Source organism: Notamacropus eugenii, chromosome 6 (genome assembly GCF_028372415.1).
Source record: "Notamacropus eugenii isolate mMacEug1 chromosome 6, mMacEug1.pri_v2, whole genome shotgun sequence".
Lineage (NCBI taxonomy): Eukaryota > Metazoa > Chordata > Mammalia > Diprotodontia > Macropodidae > Notamacropus > Notamacropus eugenii.
This window is the reverse complement of record NC_092877.1, coordinates 19,877,455-19,898,635: the sequence shown is the minus strand read 5'-3', so window position 1 is coordinate 19,898,635 and position 21,181 is coordinate 19,877,455. Positions and strand designations below refer to the sequence as shown.

The 21,181-nt window shown below is 39.7% G+C and overlaps 2 protein-coding genes across 7 annotated transcripts in view; one reads left to right on the top strand and one right to left on the bottom strand.

Moving 5' to 3' along the window:
- The window catches only part of DNAJC24 (DnaJ heat shock protein family (Hsp40) member C24), a 69,894-nt gene extending 59,876 nt beyond the window's left edge, over positions 1–10,018 (top strand). Inside the window, exons 4-5 of the mRNA XM_072619252.1 lie at positions 6,656–6,724; positions 7,890–10,018. Coding sequence (XP_072475353.1) covers positions 6,656–6,724; positions 7,890–8,020 — 200 coding nt within the window. The 3' untranslated portion in view covers positions 8,021–10,018. The remainder of the gene's footprint in view (positions 1–6,655; positions 6,725–7,889) is intronic.
- IMMP1L (inner mitochondrial membrane peptidase subunit 1) overlaps positions 9,762–21,181 on the bottom strand; it is a 114,238-nt gene continuing 102,818 nt past the window's right edge. For 4 of the 6 annotated variants that reach the window (XM_072619259.1, XM_072619256.1, XM_072619257.1 and 1 more), the window contains 2 exons: positions 11,118–11,228; positions 9,762–9,939 (listed from right to left, as the gene is read on the bottom strand). In XM_072619259.1, coding sequence (XP_072475360.1) covers positions 9,871–9,939; positions 11,118–11,228 — 180 coding nt within the window. In that variant the 3' untranslated portion in view covers positions 9,762–9,870. Of the gene's footprint in view, positions 9,940–10,945; positions 11,011–11,117; positions 11,229–21,181 lie in introns of all 6 variants that reach the window. The other 2 variants (XM_072619260.1, XM_072619258.1) reach the window with 1 other exon arrangement.

Genomic DNA, 21,181 nt, shown 5'->3' with positions numbered 1-21,181 from the left:
CTGGCCTCCCATCCACCTGAAAGAGACTCCTGTCCTTTTTTCCTATACAAAGCCCATCTTACTATTGAACTTGTCTCATGAGAGCAAGTTCTGATCTCAACTCGTATGATTATAGGATCATAGAGAACTGTCAGAATGCCAGTCTTTTCAATTTACAAGTGAGGAAAACTGGAGCCCTAAAGCTTAAATGATTTGCCCAGGGTCACCCAGTTAATGTGTGTCAGAGTTGGGATTTCTGTAACTACAAAACCACTGGTCCATCTAAGAAAACTGACTCCTTTGCTCTATTATACAGAAGCAGGTTCAGTTAAGGGATAATGAAGCTTGTTTGTCTAACTTAGTAACTCAAGTTTCATACCCTTCCCTGTAGGGACTACTTTTCTCAAGTGTCCTAAGGTATAAGTTATTTTTTTTTATGTACGCATATAAAAATTAATAGCAGGTGCTCTTCCCCCACATTAGTAAGGCAAGGCCATGATAGCATCACCAGCAGATTTAGTTGTTCTCTGCCCTCTCTAAAAGTTCCTTTTCTGGTTCTCCAAAGATGCAGTGGGAAATATTTTAGTAGTTTTCACATACTACACACCCCTGATGTTTCTTTGGTGTCCTCCCAAAGTTAGATTCTACTGTTTCAACCACAGTTGAGGTAAACAGTGTCATACAACCAGTAAGCTAAGCATTTGAGGAGGGATTGGAGCTCAGGTCTTTCTCTCCATTGTACCCCCTATCCCCTTCATGGAGATATTTAAATTTAAAAAAATAAGTAGAACATTGCTTTAATTGTTCATTTGAATATTTACTTATATATAACAAAGTTTTTTTTTTCTTTTTGGTAGCATTTTTGTGCTTAGGTTTTGTTTTGTTTTAATGTAGCACGGAACTAGAAACCAATGATCAGGACTGGAATTGTATTAAAATAGATTTGAACAGTCAGTTTTTGAGTTGCAGAATTGTTGATCACCGATAAATGTTTTAAAAGCTTATGAAAGAAATATAACATTTAGGAAATATACATTTCTGAGCACCTGCTGAATATTTTTAAGGGTGCAAATTAGAGTTTGAGGAACTAATTTCAAAGTGGGTGCTGCCCTGACATCTCCAGCTTGTCCAAAATTGAGTAGACTCGACTCTCCTCCAAAATCAAAGCAGAACAGCTTCCCTCTCTGGTCTTTCTGTTAACTCAGTCAGCATTCCTAACTCCCAGAATGAAAATCTTGGAGTGCGCTTAAAAAGTGTTAGTTCTGGGCAACGCTTGTTGAACTGACCTGTCTTTATTCACACATCCTAGTGTAGGCCTCACTTCAGGAACCAAGTGGATCTCCCACTGAATCTTTCCTTAAGCCCGCCTGCAAGGCTATTTCAGGCAGTCAGTTAGTAAGCATTTAATAATAATAAACCTACTCCGGGCCAAGCTCTGTTCCCTGTGTCGTATTGCCTCATCAGCAGATGAACTTTTCTAAAGCGATAGTATCATCGTGTCACCTTGTTCAGACATTTCTGATGGCTGTTTACCAAACTATTTACCTGGAAGTCAGGGCCTTCCATAGTGAGTCCAGTGCCTCACTTTCCCCTCTGTGCCGTGGGAATCCCAGCTTAGATCAAACAACCATGCCTTAGATCTGATCCTTCTTCCCTCCTTTCTTGTTTTTTGTCCAAGTCCTGCCCATCCCTTGGTTATCATTGTCATTAATACAGCTCACATTATGATGTCAGGAAAGAATCCTGAATGTCAAGTCACAGTCCTCGACGAGTCGTCTGCCTTCTCCAGGCTTCATCCTCTTCAGCTAGGAAAGCAGAGGGCTGTGCAAGTAAGATGAGGCTCCTTCTGCCTCTGAACTGACATGTAGGTGACACACATCTATCACCTGAGCTTCACAACCCTGAAGAGGAGGAGCTGTTACCTTCTTGTTTTACACACAAGGAAACTGAAGTTCAGGAAGCTGACAATTTTCCTTCCTCAGCTGCTGGGAAGTGTCAGAGGCAAAACCGGAATTGGGGTCTCTTCAATCAAATGCTCCATGTGGGTGCTGGGAAGTCACACGTGGGGACTGCTGGAATACACAGGGACAGGAGGGGACGTGTGTGTGTGTGTGTGATTCCTTCTTGAACTCATTAACACTTTGTACATTATTAATCATTTGGTGATTAAGGATGGGCTGTATTGCAGTTTTAAAAAATCACATCTGAAGAATTGTTTGTTGAATCTCAGGCCCTCCCGCTGGCTTTGCCTTCTCAGCTTTGTTACAAATGTAGTCTGTTGCTTTGATTGTGACTCACATTTAATGGAACTGATGATAGCTGAACACTTTTAGCTTCTTATTACTTTACAAATCCAGACTCAATTGGAAGTGACCACAAGTCATTTCCTTGTTGCACTGCATTGCTTAGTTAGGTGAAATAGGAGAAATGGATTGATCTTCAGTTCATTTCCTGGTGGCCTAGAGCTCCCTGGCAATCAGAGGAGATAAGAGGTGGCCCTTTGTTCCTCACAGCCGGGAATGAACATGTCTGTGGATCAGGCTGGATCCTCCTTTTTCTGTGGGCTCTACCTCTGCGGTAGCTAAACAGAAAGAGATCCCAATTCTTGCTGCTTAATATGGTACTTTTTCACCAATGTTCAATGCGGACTCTTAAAAAAAAAAACCCAAATCTACATCTCTTCCCTAGGTCCATAATTAAGCTACAGGTTATTTGTAGTTTTTCTGAGATTGTGGAAAACTGTGTAACTGTGTCTCCTTACATTCAGCTGGCTGAGGATTATAGTGCTTTTATGATTTAATGAACAGGTTTCAAGTTAAATGTTGCCTCACTATTAAGTTCTTTCTAAAGGGAGAAAAAGGCTTTTCTTCTAACATAAACTTGTCAAGGACAGTGAAAGTAACCATTTTCTTCAGACCTTTTAGTGAGAAATTTAATTATGTTTAGTTTAATGAATTGTCAGAATGACAAATCTCAAGAGTATTTAAAATAAAGTTACAGGAAGATGACAGTTGGTTTTCAAGGAAACTCACCTTCTTAACATACATGTAGGTAACTTAATTATTTGAATTACATTTTAAGTCCTTAAAAAAGTGCAATTCCAACTCAAATACAAATGTGTTCAATAGACTAATTGCTAAATTATTAAACTGTATATATATATCAATAATCTAATTGTATTTAAGTATTGAATCATGGCCCAACATGAATAATGGCAGGGCTTCCGATGGACTTGATTTTTTTTTTATGTTAGGTTTCTTGAGGCTTTTCAGCTCTCCCCCCCAAATAATGTTTGAACTTTAAGCTTTTTCCCTTATCTGCTTTTTAAAAAAACTAACTTCAACTAACTTTAAAGGATTTGGTAGGGTGATTTATTTAGACCTCAAACAAAGATTTGTTTTAGAAATTTTACAGTCATTGCTGGGGGGAGACTAGTATTACATTTTGTTTCATCTAAGAAATAAGAAATATTGATTGTATCCTAAATGGAGCTGAAAAACCTTCCTCTTTCACAAAGTTGTGAATGAGCCAGCGAGGGCTCTGGTCAGCTTTACTGAGGCAAGCTGCTAATAGCTATTTAATGTTATTCTTTAGTAGATTTTTCCTTTTAATCTCTTTGAATTGCAGGCTCATAAACCTCTCTGATGAGCCCTGCCAGTGTTTTCTTAGATCCCACTATGGAGACAATGGAGCCAGTGAATTCTTTCACCTCTTGTTGTCAGACAAATCCAATAGAACGCAAGGTCAGGAGGGCCTGTACTTGTAAAGACCGAAAGATTCTTTTTTCAAGTAACCACATAAATTATTTGATTTTGATCATTATCTTCTTTAGGATTCTTTCTTAAGCTATCAAAATGTAAGCAAGTTTCATTTGGTAAATCTCCAGCTAACCTTAATTCACAGTGTATTCTTTTGAATATTAGAGTGAGCAAAAAATATGACCCCACTCTAAAAGAATCAGGTTCCTTCTAAATAGCTGAATTTGTCACCTTGCTGTATTTAGCAGTCAAGACTTCAGAGTGAAGATCTTGAATTAGTCTGTTTATCTAAATCATAGCCAGAACAGTGATTGATTAGTTGGTTTTTTTAAAAATCATATTGGAAAGGTATTTTAAGTTGGAAAGCTTTGACATTAAAGAGCTTTATCATTTCTATTTGAAACTGAAAATTCTGTAACTTTTATGTCCCACCTTCAATATGGATTATTGGATGCTTCAGTAGACAAGGAGCATCTTCTGTTTCACAAATGCCATACCTGATTACTAGATGGTTATCAAGGCTAATTACAGGTTTAGGGAAAGTTGTTGGAGGAGTGGGGGTGAGGGGAGGTGGGAGACTATGGAGGGATGAGAATCAAGTCTTCTAATTGCAACTCCAGTAATGGCCCTGGTTGATCACTATGGAAAAGCTTACTGATGTGTGTACTGGGGGAAGTTGCTGGCACTCCTGCGCCAACAGATGATCTTCTGTTGTCTCATTAGCTTCGTCTTCTGTTTCTGTGTTCCCACTCCACCCATTCAATGCTGTCCTCTAGGGAACCAGTCTTCCTGAGATAACCACAGGCCGTTGGTTTGTTGTCCCAGCATTTCTTCTCTCACCTTATTTAAAGATGAAACTGTGAGTCTCAGTGAGCTTTCTGAACCAGCACTGCACAGCTGACACATGATCGAGCCATGTGGCCGCAGATGCTAATTGTTCATATATAAACATCATGCATGTGCTTCCTAAGGTTTGCATGTAGTCACAGTCATGGAATGAACTATGAACTCCTTCTACTGGCTTATTCCATTATTATCATAGAGACCTACCTCAGTTCATGTTTTAGTTGAAAACTAGCTTTAAAAACTTTTTGCCATGAGTAAAAAAAAAAGGAGGAAAATAATAACCATGAAGTCACTTTTCGGAGAAGGTAGAAGAAACAGTACAACAAGGGTGCAGCGTGTTACATAACGGGGAATAATAGCAGCCTTCCTCTGGAAGTCATGGGGAACAATAGGCTGAGGGGCATTTTTTTAACAATAAGACTCTCAGAATAGGGATAAGGAATGGGTTAATTGTCTCAAAGATGTGTGATTTAATATATTACAGTAGGCGTTCAGAACTAGGTGAGCCCAGCAAGGTGTTGGCTGAGCTTGTCGTTAGCTCTGACTTGTCTGTCTTGCTTTAATTGAATTCAACAAAACTGCTTCAGATGTCCTTTATTCCCTGGGGATTAGAGTGTGGATTTGAGGTAGAATGAGAAGGATAGGTCTAGAAGATGGCCAGGAATATAAACAAATCGGCCGTTAGTTAATAAACTGCATTTTTGAAATGAATCTAAATGATAAGTGCTAATTATATTTTTTGCAGTTAATTTCAAATAAAGAGTTTCATTTTTTTCCCTAGCCAAGTACCCTCCGTACTGGATACCAGTCTGGTATCCGACTCGCTTCCCCACCCCCAGCTCCCAGTCTCCTTTAGTGAAGACTATGTTTGAAATACTTCAGATTTGTTGTTTGCTATTTTAATTACGACTGTCAAGCTGAAGTGTGTCAAATGAAGTCATGTATTCTGTTGAATATGGAAATTAAATTGTTAATATTTTGTTTTAAAACTGTTTACAAATTGTTTATGTGGAGCACAAAAGCCTTGGGATAATACAAGGTAAGAGGACACTTGGAACAGCAGTTAAGCCCTATTGAGATGGGGAAGCCACTGGGCAAAGTTCTAGAAAGATAGAATATTTGACATACCTTAATGAGAAGCCATAGTAAGTTCAAAATATTGTATAATCTTTTCATCTACTATAAAATTGTGTAATTCACCAATACATTTTGAACAGGCAGTTATTAAATATAATTAAATTGCAAGCACTCACAAAATGGAACAAAGGCAGGCATTCTCAGCAGCTGAACAAGAGGTAGACTGGAGGCACAGTGGAAGAAAATGTCGTGGGGGGATTTTGCTTTCTCTTTAATGCTACTTTCCAAGCATGCTGAAAACAATGTGCCTTTTAAAATAAAGCCCAGAACCCCCAACAGAGCCTCTCCCCACTGCTGGAGCTCCCTCCACTTTGCTTGGACTCAGGTGGAATTCCAAGGTGGCTTGGAGAACACAGGTAACAGGCAGTGCTGGGACTCTCCTGACCGTGACTGGGTTCTCAGAATATCAGAATATTCACAAGTGCTTCTCCTGCTACCAATCTTTGATCTTCTTAGCTGTGAGTTAGGACATGGCACTTCAGACATTATACACAGTTACACATATGAAGTGACAAGTCAGTCAGTCATCCTGTGCACCAAGCTAAACTAGGCTTGAACTGTGCCCGCTAGGAGCTTCCTTTCCATTGAGGGAAGCACGTATGGTTAAAAAACATTGACAAAGTAAATACTACGTAATTCTGTGACTGATTCCTGGGAGGAGGGAGGGGCGGGCCTAGAGGGGACATCAGTTGATTTTCACAGGTTAGATGTGACTTTAAAATTGTAAGACTTTTCTGGAGCAGCCATCTGTAGAAATAGATTTTTTGATGTCTTGGTAGATTTTAGTTTATTAGGAGTCAGGCTTATCTTTCAGCAGAAAAACCAAATGTCTTAAAGTCTTGATAGTGCACTCCTTAAATTTGCTGATTACCATTCTGGGGCCAGGTTGTTCGATAATCTTTCCGGAATCATCACATCTGACTCTTGTCTTACAGAAGATGAACTGAGAACCGTGGGACCAGTGGATGCCCAAGTGGATCTCGAAGACATGCTATGGAACAAAGGTTGGAAGGCGTTCTGATTCTTTTCCCCTCTTCATTAGATTCTTGCCAGGATGGAAACAGACATCCAGTGGATCGTTATTTCTCTTTGATTTCACAAATATCCTTGCTTGTTTCCCAGTACTGGAATGTCTTGTTTCTAATTAAGCTCTTTCAGCAGTGACTTGTTTAAAACTTGGTGTGCAGGGGGATTTCTTGATTCCTTTTTTATGGATTTGACATTTTTTCTCTTCTAATTGGATGTCACTCGCGGTAACTTTTTTCCCCTGCTGTGGTAGTTGTTTCTATTTCCATTGTCTGCATAATATAGCAAGTGAAATCAATTTTGACCTTTTGAACAACTGTTGTTGACAATTGAAATAAATTACCACTGGACTTCTGTGCCAATTTATATTTTCTTAACCCCACTGGAGACTTTCAAGTTTGCCAGTGAGTATAGATGACTACATCTGCTGTTTCATTCCCTGCTTCTTACGAGGGTTTGTTGCTTTTATTTTGTCCACACTCAATTTTTTTTTAATATCTTTTATGTCAGTCTCTTTGTACCCGGCCCATCATGCTATTTGGGCCATTAGGTTTTTTTAACCTCTTTCCATGGAATTTCAGTGATTTTTGCTTTTCAGTCCTGCAGATGTTCCTTATGTGCCTTTAAAACCGTCACAGATAGCTGTGGATGTTAACCTTTATTTTTAATGCCAGGACTTGACTTAACAGATTTCACCCAGATAGATAGCAAGAACACTTTGTTTGTACACTGTGCATTTGCATATTACAGCTGTCTGTCAGCATTTGAGTCTTACTGCCCTTTCTGGAAGGGAAGGCCCCCATCCAGCCTGATGGATCTCCCCAGTGCTCAGTGTAGTGCTTTGTGTGCTAGGCCCTTAAAACGCTGACTGCATTTGCCTTATTGACATCAGGCAACATCACTGAGGTAGAAAAGCAGGATTCTTACAAAGAAAAATTCTCAGGTTCCAGGTATATTGATTCTCACCTTTTTGCCTGAATTCTAGGCCACTTTTTCAGATCATGTTTTAATGAAATTTGTCTTCTTTGGCTTCTTTCTTCTTTTAATATAACTAATATATGATGGTAGACAACACTAGTGTTATGTTTAAAAGGCTATGTAAGCATTTAAAACACCTCTTTTTTTATTTTGGCTTTTTTCTAGAAGATCAGTGTTTTACTCTCAGTTGCCGATGTGGTGGAAAATACTGTGTTTCCAAGGATGAAGCTGAAGAATTTAACCTGATCTGTTGTGATACATGTTCACTAATTATAGAAATTGTTCAGCACAGCTGAGATTGTTTAGTACATGGAACTGTAAAACTCTTATGTTCAGTCACGTTGGGGAGGCAGAGGCTTTGTCCGTTGGAGAAAACATCGATTTCAAGTAGAGCTGAGAAAAGAAGTGGGAGTCCTTTTGTCCATTGGAAATGCTGCTGAAATGTCAACTCAAATACTGTTTTCAGAGTTTGCCAAGAAAATGTAAAATTGGCAAGCAGTGCCCACCCCCTTATTAACAAAACATGAAGTTAGCTACTTGGTGAATTCCCCAGTTAGAATTCTGGTGCCACGTTTTGTTGTCTCTTCTCCATGATTGGAAAATGTTTTCTTCCAAGAGCACAGAAATAAATGGAAACAGTGAGTCTCAGCGAGTCTTATAGTTGGGGCTTTGCTCTGTGAATCCCTGTGTACCACTGATCTAGAACTTCCCTCTACTTAACTCACAGGGCAATTACAGGGATTAATGAAGTGGAACCAGACATCCTACTAGGGGAAGCTCAGTATTCTTTGCATAGAAACATTTTGTAAATACAACTTGACCCCAGTTCTCTCTGATTCTGAAGATCTGATTAATGAAGCAGCATAGTGTGGGAGAAAGGACACTAGACTCAGATCATAAGACTTTAGGCCACTTTTACAAGTTCTGTGGCCAGTTATTATCTGTGAGCCTGTTTCCTTATTTGTAAAGGGCTCAGCATTAACACAGTGCTTGGCTCGGAGTAATCTTTCTAATGCGAATTGTCCCCATATGGACAATACTATCTACCTTACCTACAACAGTGGTGGGGGTTTTTAAGCTCAAATGAGATAAAGAATTTTTAAAACTGCAAATCACTTTATAAATGTGAGGTATTTTATTAATAACACCCATCCCTCCCATGCTGGAAAAAAGAAACAGGCGTAAGCTGCAGCACGAACAATTTGGGTTAGTTACAAGAATGGCATGAGATCCTCACTACAGGTAAAGTTAAGCAGAGGGTCTGTTTGTTGGTTTTCCCCTTCTTTTGAATGGGGAAACAATCATCTGGAGTAAGGAACCCAGCACTGTGTGGCCACAGCAGAGTACAGAGAACTAGTCCAATTGTGCAATTTAAGGAATGGGTATTTAGGGTTTCATGAAACCATTTTAAATTGGATTTTTTTAAATTATAAAAACATAGCATTCCTGACTTTCTGAATTTGGAATACAGTGTTAATGGTATCTTGAAACCAATATTTTCCTGTCCCATTTCTTTATAATTGTAAATTTCCTAGATGTCACTGTAACCATTAAACATTTTCTATTTCTCTATATTTAGTGTTCTGCGTGTAACAGGTCAGATCTCATTGTGGAGAATCCCAAAGGATCACTGAACTTCTTTTGTTCTTTTTGTTGAGTAAATGGGCCAGACCTGGGACTTGGCAATCTTTGTTATGGGAAGTTTCTGTTGTAGCCAGATTTGACCTGTAATTAAAAATAAATGGTCACCACCCTCATAGTTAGTGTAGCCAAACCAAAGCATAATTGAGAAGGAAGAAAATTTCTTTGGCTGAGTCTGTAAAAGTAGAAGAACTAAGTCAGTGATCCAAATATCCAATTATTTAGGTCATACAAAATATCAGGATGGTTTTAATCTTTTCTTCTTTTAAAAGTACACATTTTTACTTGGGGGGGGAGTGGAAGAGAGAAGAGAAAGGGATTGAGGAGAATGTATTGTGCGTGTAAAATTTCAGTAATAGATTAGACTCCCTCCTGTTTCACTATTTGAAAATAAAATTCCAGTATTAAATATTTTATTTATAAATACATGGTTTCAGTGACTTAGTAAAAATGTTTCTTGAGGAACAAAATGTGACAGTGAAGTGATTTGATTGGCTAATGCTGATTACTCATCAGAAAATCTGTGGCCATTGGGACTGTCACGTAGAAATCCAAAATCATTCAGAGGCCAAATCTGTAAAGTGAAATACAGTTGAAAAAAAGTTAATATTGTACTTTTCTACTATGTTAAATAAATATCTTACATATTTTCATTCATTCTTTTTCTTATGCCCTACCACTGAATTGGTTTTTTTTCCTTTTTCCATCAAAATATAAGGTTATATTGGTAATCCTTAAGGAAAACAACTCACTTTGATTTCCTGAGCCTATTTTACCACAACTATATTTTTGAAAAACATCCAAGGAAAAAATTCCAGTTAAAAATCCATGTTTTGAGGCACTATGCTACATGTGAAATTAGGTTTACATATCTTTTATCTTTGATCCCATCATCAGATGAGATATAATGGAGAATCGTTGGCTTAAAGTAATCAGGGTCTCAGATAGTTGGCTATAATATCCCTTTCCTCGTGGATATTCCTCATATATTTTGCCATTTAAGAGACATTTTTGGACTCGGTTTGGAATGCCCCAAGTAACCATTACCCATGACAAAAAGGGGAGGGCAGATGTAAATAAGGATAATGGCTTTTTCTTTCTGTATTCAGTAATGACCAAAACTTAGCAGAGCTGTGCTTCTGTTCTTTGTTTTTTAGGCATTTTATGCTTAAGTCAGCCAGGACCTGCCATAAGGTTGCTGGTCTATAAAATCAGATAACACATACACAAAACAACATTTCACAAGATCCAAGATTTCCCGAATATTGATACTCCTTCCACTAACATTATAACCCCTTCAAGCCTCAGTAGATAGTCTTTTGGAATTAGGAAAGCATTTCGAAAATAAATAGCTCTAGGAGGGGAAAAGCAATTTGCTAAAATGCTGTCCTTTTGTGATTTAAATTAAAGCTTGCTTCAGGGTGGTAGATTCAACTTCATTATTCACCACACTACACTGAGGTGACTTTTGTTTAACTACAAAAAATATTCTTATGAATAATTACAGGGATGTTGGGAGGAATCAGATTGTTCTTGCACATTAGCTGTCCTAGAATGGGGCCACAGTGAAGTCCACTCACCAGTTCTGGCCAGTGGGTTTGTATGCTCCCTGTAATGCCATGTTGCTACTTGCAATGTCAAGGAGCTTTAATGAAAAAAAAAAAATGCTTAAAGATTAACCCACTCCAGTGTGTGGGTTTTTTTTCTTCCAAGCTCAAAAAGTAACCAGTGTTTTAAATAGTAAAAGTATACCTTTAAGCAAATACGTCCTCTGATTAGTCCATATGGAATAGGCCCATAGTATCTAGAATCTGTAGAATTCTGGAGATTATCACCCTCTAGCCAAACATGACCTCTTGGTACCTAGGGTTAAAGACAAGGTAACCCCAACCCCCCAAAAAATCATTATATTAAAAAGTAAATAGCATTTTTGTGGTACAAATCATCCTAAAACAGTTTCGTGTAAAAGACTCACAATTTATATAACTTAAGGCATAAGTATCCTTATTTACTCCACGTTAAAATTATAGTCTTTGATAAAATAAGATGGACTGGGGTTCAGTTAAAAATAAATCCATATATATTTTCTGTCACATATCCCCAAAACATTGGTTTGCTATACCAAACCCTGAAATGAAATTATAAAAGGTTTCAGCAATGTGACAGGGTCATTAATTTAATAGATTTCAAAAGAGGTCATTAAAATGTTGACTGAAAATGTGCCCTCCTATCGAAGTAACAGCATGAACAGGGCAGCCACATACTCATCAACATCCTGGGGCCAGTACCAAGGATAGACCTATTAAGAGGCCCATGATGAACTAAATGGTAATTGATTGTGACATCAATTACCATTAATCTCATCATTTTATAAGACTGGGCTTGTCAAAGTTCTAATTAAGATCACAGTTCCTTCTGTGTTCAGGAAGGATCTACAACACATTATATTGCAATAATGACCATCACAAACAATTTTAATACATAAAATTTGTGAAATTAATGATGGCGGCCTTGCATTATATAACAAAAACCTTTTATTTCCTATATATCCTTGCATCGACTGTGTTATACACTGTAGGCCTATTCTCAAAGAAATTGATGACAAAAGAAAAAAGTCAGCCAGTGAGCAAATCAGCAGAGAAAATAATTGAGCACATAGACTATGTAGTGACTTCTAAAAATGTGTTACCAGAAATGAAACTCTTCAGCATTAATAACTGTTAACTAAGCTTTTATAAAAGGGAAGCACTGCAGACAACAATCTTCCAGTTATTGTATACACCTGACAAACTGGCTAGGTGAAATTTAATTTTCTCAGGAAGGAGTTCTGTTTTACAAGCAAAACAAAAAGGAACAATTCGGACTCTGATTTAGGCTTTCACTTAATGAAGATGCAGGTGTGCCCCACCTCATGTTGGTAACTGGCGCCTCAGCATTTCAAGGGGATGGCTAATTCATGGTAATGTGAGCAGGGAGAAGTAAAACGGTGTGAGTGAGGTTTTAGGACCTATGGTGGGGTTTGGCTATGAAGTACAAAGCACCATCTTATGACATTACATTGGCACTGGTCTAGACAGTCTAACCAGGGGAAGAGAAGAGGTGGTATATTTCTGTACACCCAAAAATAAATAAATAAATTCCTTGTCAGGTCCCCCAAATTGCAAAATACACCAAACATATTCAGTTGTTTCAGTCGTATCTGGCTCTTCGTGACCCCATTTGGGGTTTTCTTGGCAAAGCTACTGGAGTGGTTTGCCATTTCCTCCTCCAGCTCATTTTACAGATGAGGAAACTGAGGCAAACAAGGTTAAGTGACTTGCTCAGGCTCCCACAGTGTCTGAAGCCAATTTTTAAAATTAATTAATTGACTGATTTTTTTGTTTTCAACATTCATTTCCACAAGATTTTGAATTCCAAATTTTCTCCCCATCTCTTCCGTCACCCACCCAGAGATGGAATGCCTGAGGCCAAATTTGAGTCAAGTCTTCCTGCCTCCAGGCCTGGCACCCTATGCACTTTGCCACCTAGCTGCACACACCCAAGATGACTTTACATCAAAGATCAGTATGCGTCATTTTGATATGTCCACTTCATACACAATAACCACATAAAGATATAAAAATTGTTGCAAACATTCACGTTTAATCTTTCCACAGCAGCTATGTGTATGTAATTAGAAAAAGCAAACTTTTCCTAGAAAAGCTATCGAACACTAAAGAAGTAACAAGGTCATAGGTGGCTTTTCAGCGTCAGCATCAGAACTATTTATACATGTAGGTTCATACGCACACGGGCCACATGAGACGGTAACTGCTCAAGCAGAAAAACAAGCGCCTGGAGTAGCTGTTCAGGTCAGACAAAGTAGGAAAGAAATAGATTGGTTTGTGAAAAACATCTGGACTGAAAAAATGAAGCATCTTCAGAGCTTTGATTTCTACCATATTCCTCACAGGACATATTGTCTTATCTTAGAAACAAGTGACGGGTCTTAAAAAACTCCATTTTTGAAGTACAGACACTAACAAAAGCAAAAAGACCCAAGATAATTTCCCAGAAATGTTCAAAGAATTCCGGGGCCACACAAGATGCAGTGAAGTTCCTATTTCTGCTCTGCCAAGGCCGTTTCCCTGCCTCAGTTAGGCCTCTCTATGCCCCGAGGGCTCTGAAATCCTGTGCCATTGGCAAAGGCCACTCATCCCCCACTCTTGGGTATTCTTTTTGAACTGTGTGGTTTTCCTTTTGTCTCCCCAAAAGGCAAGTTCTCTGAGGGCAGGGATTGTGTCTTAAATTTCCATCACTTGTCCCAAGGTGGGAAACAACAGAGACGCAATACTTACTACAGGTTCAGTTAAGCAGGACGCAGAAGATAGTCACAAGAACTATCACATAATCCTTGGCCACTGATAATTCTTTGTCCTGGGCTAATGATGAAACTTTTACTGGTAATAAGTAAGCTCACCGCCTGCCTGGCCCAGAGAGCAAGGCTTTGGTAATAAGGATTGTTGGCTGAAGGTGATAAACAATCACAAAGCCTGAGGCCAGTGCTGAGTGTGCCTGCTACAAGTATGGATACACATAAATGCAGAAATAAATCTAGGTGACACTTCCACGAAAAATCATGAATCAAAAATATTCCCCTATTAATTATGCTCACTCCCAGAATTCCTAACAATAAGATCTGATGCAGCTACAGCTAGACAAGCAACATTTACCTCTTTTACACTAAGATGTAAACAGCCAGTACTATGAGCTGTCTCCCAGACGTTTACACTAATGGGAAAAAGAGCATATAATTTCAATGATACAGAAGAAGGCTAGGGTGTGGGGGTGGAGCAAGAGACCTGGGGCCGCTTACCCATAAGTTACTTTCTGGCGGTAGTACTGCCTCTATACCATACCCACACAATTACAATAAAACTGGAGAACAAAAAATAGTAATTGATTCCAGTTAATAGACTATTTAAATTAACATTTGATATAACAATTCCAATACTACAAAAGAAGATGGATAGTCCCTGAAATTCTTTTATAGAACACTAGGTCTTTTTAGGAACCAAAACCTAAATCTGACCTTACTTGATTGAGATCAGAGATCTCTAACGTAGAGAGCAAAGCAAGAGATAGGCTAAAAATGCTTTCCCCACCTGAACACTGACCTGCAACCACTGAAAAACAAGGTGCCAGATGTGCACTTCCTGGCCTACCACTCGATTAAAACTGTCCTATGACTAAAAAAACTCCAAAATTCATATTTCCACCAATTCTGGCATTTTATAGAAACAATACATGTAGAAAAGACAATGATGAAAAGAGGACAGAGAAGAATTGCATTTGCTCAGAGATATACCTTATATCATCTCTCCAACTAAGATTTGGGATAGGAGAAGAGAGGGCTAGAAAGGATCTGAAAGATCATCAGGTTCAACTTTTTCATTTTCTAGATGAAGAAACTGAGGCCCAGAGGAGTTCTAGAGGTAGTAAAACAAGTTGCACTTCCCAGAGGCAGTTAAGCACTGGCCTGAAGGCAGTTAGAACTGAGTTCAAATCCAGCCTCAGACATTAGCTGTGTGACCTTGGGCTTAACCTGTTTGCCTCAGTCTCCTCAGCTGTAAAAGGGGGATCCTAATGGCACTCACCTAATGGCACAATCAAATGAAATACACATAGTAGGTACCATATAAATGCTATTCCCACTGCCCCAGTGAATCATCATCCAGTTTTACAGATGGAAGGGGCCTGGGACTCCTCTGGTCTAACCACAAATGACTTATACATGGAATGGCATGCCCCAAATCTCAACTAGTTGGAAATGTCTTTCCCAAGATGAAGATATACCAGCTTGGGTCCCACAAATGTTTTAACAGCAAGGTATCCTTGTATTTTCTTCAGCACTTTGTACACAAGTACTTAATAACCTGGTTGAATTAAAAATCAAATTTCTTACCCAATTCCATGGTTTTATTTTTTAATTTTCTCCAAGAGAAATAAAAGTGTTCTCCCCAAGAATAAAACTCTTAAGGGCTTAGATTAGCTCACCTTTCACACTTTCCCTTTGTGAACCTGCCTTGCCAATGTGCAAGAAAGAGTATGAATGTATGTTTTCAGTGAGTGCCAAGTAGAATCTTTTCTGGAATGGTCCAAATTGGAACTTTCCTAAAGTCTCAGGTATTCCAATCACCGTTAGGGATATCAAAGTTTTAAAACGTTAAAAGAACCCTAAATCATTCCTCTTTCTCCTTTTCACCTTGGAGGCTTCCTTCCTGAGCTATGATAAAACCTAATCTCAGAGCTGGACAAAAGAAGAAAGTCTCCAGTTCTCAGCTCTACTTACTGAGCCCTATTGAAGGGCTCCCTACGTCGGTACAAGCAACAAATGTAATTGCCTCATGGCCCGCGGGTGTCCATTTAACAAAAGGAGGTTTTGTGACCAAACCCACAGGTGTTACCTTTCTGGATTCAACTGAAATCTGATGAAAGAGTCCACAATATCAAATAACACACTTACTAAGCTGTAATCAAACTTACTTATTTGATTAAGCAAAGAACATCTAATTAAGGAAAAAGTTTTGACCTAAGAATAGGATAGTTCTATTTTAGACCTGAACTTAAAGTCTTGCAACATAATGTAAAAAGTGATTGTATTTTAAGTAACCCGTTAATTACCCCCAAGCTGTACATACTGGAACCAGTACAAGGGAACAATTTTCATAGGTGCCTGATGTTAATTATCTTGAGAAAATTTGTATGTTTTCTGAGTCATGGCAGAGTTTATTGAAACACATATACTGTCTTGTTCATTATGAAAAAGCTACCATATGCAAAGCTACCCCTGAATTTTATGTTGTTCTTAAAAGCCAAAATCCTCATTTTTTTATACAAACTGCAATTGAAGCAGTTTTTTTTCTACCAACTTCCAAGGAATCAGGATCAACTCAGGGGCTTCACTTGGATTTACTACAGAATTGTTGGGCAAATGCAAAGAAAGCAGCATCCTTCCTTCCCCAAAGATAACACGGCAGCTAAGGGAGTTAAATGGAGCAAATATTTAAGAAATGATCTGAGAACAAACTTTTTTAAAAATTACAAACTGCTTTAAAAAAAAAAATCTTACTTTAAAAGTTTGACTTTTTTCACATCAGTTAACAAAACCACAAACGCCGTGAGTCAATACTTTAATGTTAGAGTTTATCTTTCTTATAACTACTAACAAAATGCTATGTAGATAGTGAGATTTATGAAGAGAGAGGGAAGCACTAAATCCACTGAAATACAATGGATGAGAAGAGCTTCTTGGAGCTAGGGAGTAGGTAAAAGCTTCAGGAGGTAACCTTCCCTCTCTGGCTCCTTCCCACTATTTGTCCACCCATAACTTCAGGAGTACAGTCTGAGTCCCAGTGCTTGTATCCTGGTACACGGCTTGAACACGGGAGGCTGCTAACGTTTGCTGAATCTTGACGACAGGGCCCACTGCGAGGTGCATCATTTCAAGTGATCCCAAATGCAATAACGAAATGAATTCAGCTCATTTTCAAATCTCTGCCATGAATCCATGTGAGACGTGGGCATTTAAAATAGAAGCGTTTCAAACTGTTCCACTCCCCGTTTTTCCCTGTTTCTATCTGGCCTCATCTAATACACTGCTGGGACAGGCTTGCTATGTTGTTCATGCCTGATGCGGTTCATTGTAGCTGACTCTACTGAATGTGAAGGGACCTAACCTTTGCCTGATAACTGGTAAATCTAACGGTGAGGAATTCCAGTAGCAACTGCAGGAGGCAACCTACCCAACCCAATGGGAATCGGCCATGAAATTCCCTTAGAAGATTCACAACTTATTCCAGAACTGGATGGCCTAGATCTGTTGGCTTGGTTAATATGCCTACTTACTGACATAGAACTCTCAGCCCAGTCACTGGTGCAGATGAGATTATACGTTCTGGGTCCTCCACTGTCAGTCTTATAGTAGGCTTGACTTTTTTCAGCTGGAGCCATAAAAGATCCTTACAACCTGTAATTAATTCACCCTCAGCAAGTACCTCTACTGTGGCTGCTATGCTTATTTTTCCTTTTTTGCTGCTTTCTTTTTGGAATAATCTGTTGTATCAGCAAGGACCCCAACACACTCAGGAGGGCCTGCTGCATAGGTTCTTAGATCTGCTTTTCTAAAAGGAAAGCGACTTTAATCAAGTACATGTATCATTCACTTAGTTCAGGGGAAAAAGTCAGCACCCTGGACTTCAGAAATAATAACCAAGAGACAGGGCTTCCAGCTGTCTGACTATAAGCAAAACATCCATCACAGATCAACAGACAGATCCAACTGTCTGACCATACATAGGGACCAGAGAGAGAAGCACCAACATCTAGGTTTTCAAAGGGGGCCGGGGGCTCTTTAGCAGCAGCCCAGAGTCTGGCCAAGCAACACACACACACACACACACACACACACACACACACACACACACAAATACACACAGATATATACATATATACATATATGTATACACACACTTATCAGAGCCAGAGGGTATCACAATCCTTGAGAACCAGTGGATGACCTAGATCCATGTAACAAAAGGTAAGCTTCCCTTAATAGGCAGGCCCATTAATGGATGGGGAAGATCTTTAACTCTCATTTTCATTACACCTCCGATTTCATCCCCATTGGGGGGATGTGTAAGTTAAACGTCCTCTACTGGGTCAGACCAACACTTGCTCAGAGTCTGGGGCATGGGGAGGGAAGACTTGCCAGGCCCACCTAAGCCACTGGTTTGCCCTGCCTAGACTAGGAGCTCCACCATGGCAAGAACTGTTCTTATTTTTAATGGCTTTGTACAAGGCTGGGGAAGCTTTGGCCTTCTAAGTTCTTAAGTGTTGCCTTTTGACTGAATCCACAGGTGGCCTTAAGGACACAGGTTCCCTACCCCTGGCTTTGTACCTAGCATTGGCATCCTTAATAAAGTTTTAATAAAGTCATTAATAAAGGTTTAGTGATAGCCTGAAGTGGGTAAGCTCTCTCTCCACTCCTCCCTGCTGCCTCTCATAGATATACATATGACAGTCAATTAGAAATCTAAGTTAAGACTATTTTTTCCCAAAGTAGTCTGAATTAAACTGAAATGTGGAATAAAAGTGATGCTAAATAACCAAATGGATTTAACTTGATTCCATTTTTGTGTCTAAAGCACCTTCTGAGGACAGTAGCAAACACAATGCTGCTTTTTTCTTTCAAATCTTAATTACTGCCAATAACCAAACTATTTCTTAACTATTAGGAGCTGAGTATTTTCTCAAGTTTTTCCTTCTGACGGGTGTATTATCCTGGGAAGAGCACTGGCAGAGCCAGAAGGCCCATGTGCATATGGCCTGGTCTCTCTGAGCCTCAGGTTGCTTGCTCATCAATAAAAGGGAAAGAAAAGTTGTATGAACTACCTCCTAGGGCTGTAGTGAGGAAAAAAATGAGATAAAGCACAAAAAGTACCACGCAAGTGCACACTGTTTGAGCAAGCATTCTTCTTGGCATAACTTTTAACCTAGACAGACTTCCTATCTCTCGATTCTCCTATCAAAGTCGGTTTCCCATTAAATGTCCCCAGGCCTACCAGCAGCAACTTTCCATGGCACTGAGGTGTAGCCAGGACGTGGCCACATATGCAGACATTATGTGACATTATTTCAATGAGAAATCTGACTGGGAGCTGGCATTAAAATTTTTTTTCAAATCTTAGTTTGGGCAAATTTAGAATTCTGAGATTTTTCTTTACCAAATTTTCAATGAGGGGTTAATTTTAATGAATTGAGGGGGATGTGGGTGCCCATTGTGCACCTGCAATGCTTGCTTTTGGAGGCAGATTGCTTGAGCTTGGGAGTTCTGAGCTATGAGAGGGAGAAGGTGATTTGTGTGCACACTAAGTGGGCTTCAACATTGCAAACACATCAGAGTGGGTGAGCAGGCTGTGGCTGGCCCAGAAGTGGCTGCTGGCCTCCAAATAAACAGAAGAATGAATGAATGAAGTTAGATAAATAAACAAATGAATCAATAAAAGTAAAATAAGAGAGAAGATAAATGTGGTGAGACGAGTGCATCGGGGATGTTCCTAGCAATTAGATGAACACAGGAGATGGTTTGCTTCTCTTTGTTTCCTGATCAATAAACAGAAAAGCAAAATATAAAGGTCTGTGGTATTTCACACCCTATTTTCTTCCTTCTATATTTTCTCTAAACCATGCAGCTTTCAGAACTCTAAGACATCACTCCGATAGGCTCATGAAAGAGGGCAAGAGGTGAATCCTGCAAAATAGGCCTTTTTCACCTAGTCCAAGAGTTACTTTCATTGTATCATCAATGATTTAAAAGTAACTTTTAATCCTATCGCTTACTGTTTTAAATTAGCGAGTACAATGACCAACCTCAGTGTTTACAACAGGATAGAAAAACACTTTTAAAAAAATCTTATGAATCCAGCATCTCTGTACCCTATCCCATCCCCGCCACTAAAGACTTTAAAAATCTTGCATTTTAAAAAAAAAGCAGGGGGTGGAGCCAAGATGGCGGAGTAAAAAGACGCACATATGCTACGTCCGAACCCACTGCCCATAAAATACCTGTAAAAGAAAAGAACCATAGGCGAATTCTGGAGCAGCAGAAGCCGCAGAACGGAGCGGATGAGATTTCTGCTCCAGAGAGCCTGAAAACCTCTTGCAAAAGGTCCCTCCCTCCCCAGACCCAGAGCAGAGCCCAACACTGCCTCGGCGGCGCAGCACCAAAAGAAGCAGATCTGAGCAGGCTTCAGGGATGGAATCTCCAGCAGCCGCGCGGGTCCCTCCACCCACAGGTGACAAGGGTCAGTGAGAGGGTCTCTTTGGCAGGTCGAGAGGGGAGTGGGGTGCCCCCCATAACTCAGGCCCCCTCGGGAGGTAGCAGCGGAGGCGGGAGCAGACCAGGGCTCCCCAAGCAGGCAGGAGCCCTGATCCATTGTTGAAGGTCTCTGCATAAACCCCCTGAGGGAACGGAGCCCATGAGGCGGCCCTGCCCTGACTTGAGCACCTGAACTTAATCTCACACTGAACAGCAGCCCTGCCCCCGCCCAAAGCCCTGAGGCTGGGAAGCAGCATTTGAATCTCAGACCCCAAGTGCTGGCTGGGAGGATCTGGAGGCGAGGTGGGGGTGGAGAGGACACTCAGAAGTCAAGTCACTGGCTGGGAAAATGCCTAGAAAAGGGAAAAAAAATAAGACTATGGAAAGTTACTTTCTTGGTGAACAGGCATTTCCTCCCTTCCTTTCTGATGAGGAAGAACAATGCTTACCATCAGGGAAAAACGCAGAAGTCAAGGCTTCTGTATCCCAGCCCACTCATGGGCTCAGGCTATGGAAGAGCTCAAAAAGGATTTGGAAAATCAAGTTAGAGAGGTGAAGGAAAAACTAGGAAGAGAATTGAGTGACATGCAAGCAAAGCATGAAAAACAAGTAAACACCCTGCTAAAGGAGACCCAAAAAAATGCTGAAGAAAATAACACCTTGAAAAATAGGCTAACTCAATTGGCAAAAGAGGTTCAAAAAGCCAATGAGGAGAAGAATGCTTTCAAAAGCAGAATTAGCCAAATGGAAAAGGAGATTCAAAAGCTCACTGAAGAAAATAGTTCTTTCAAAATTAGAATGGAACAGATGGAGGCTAATGACTTTATGAGAAACCAAGAAATCACAAAACAAAACCAAAAGAATGAAAAAATGGAAGATAATGTGAAATATCTCATTGGAAAAACAACTGACCTGGAGAATAGATCCAGGAGAGACAATTTAAAAATTATGGGCCTAC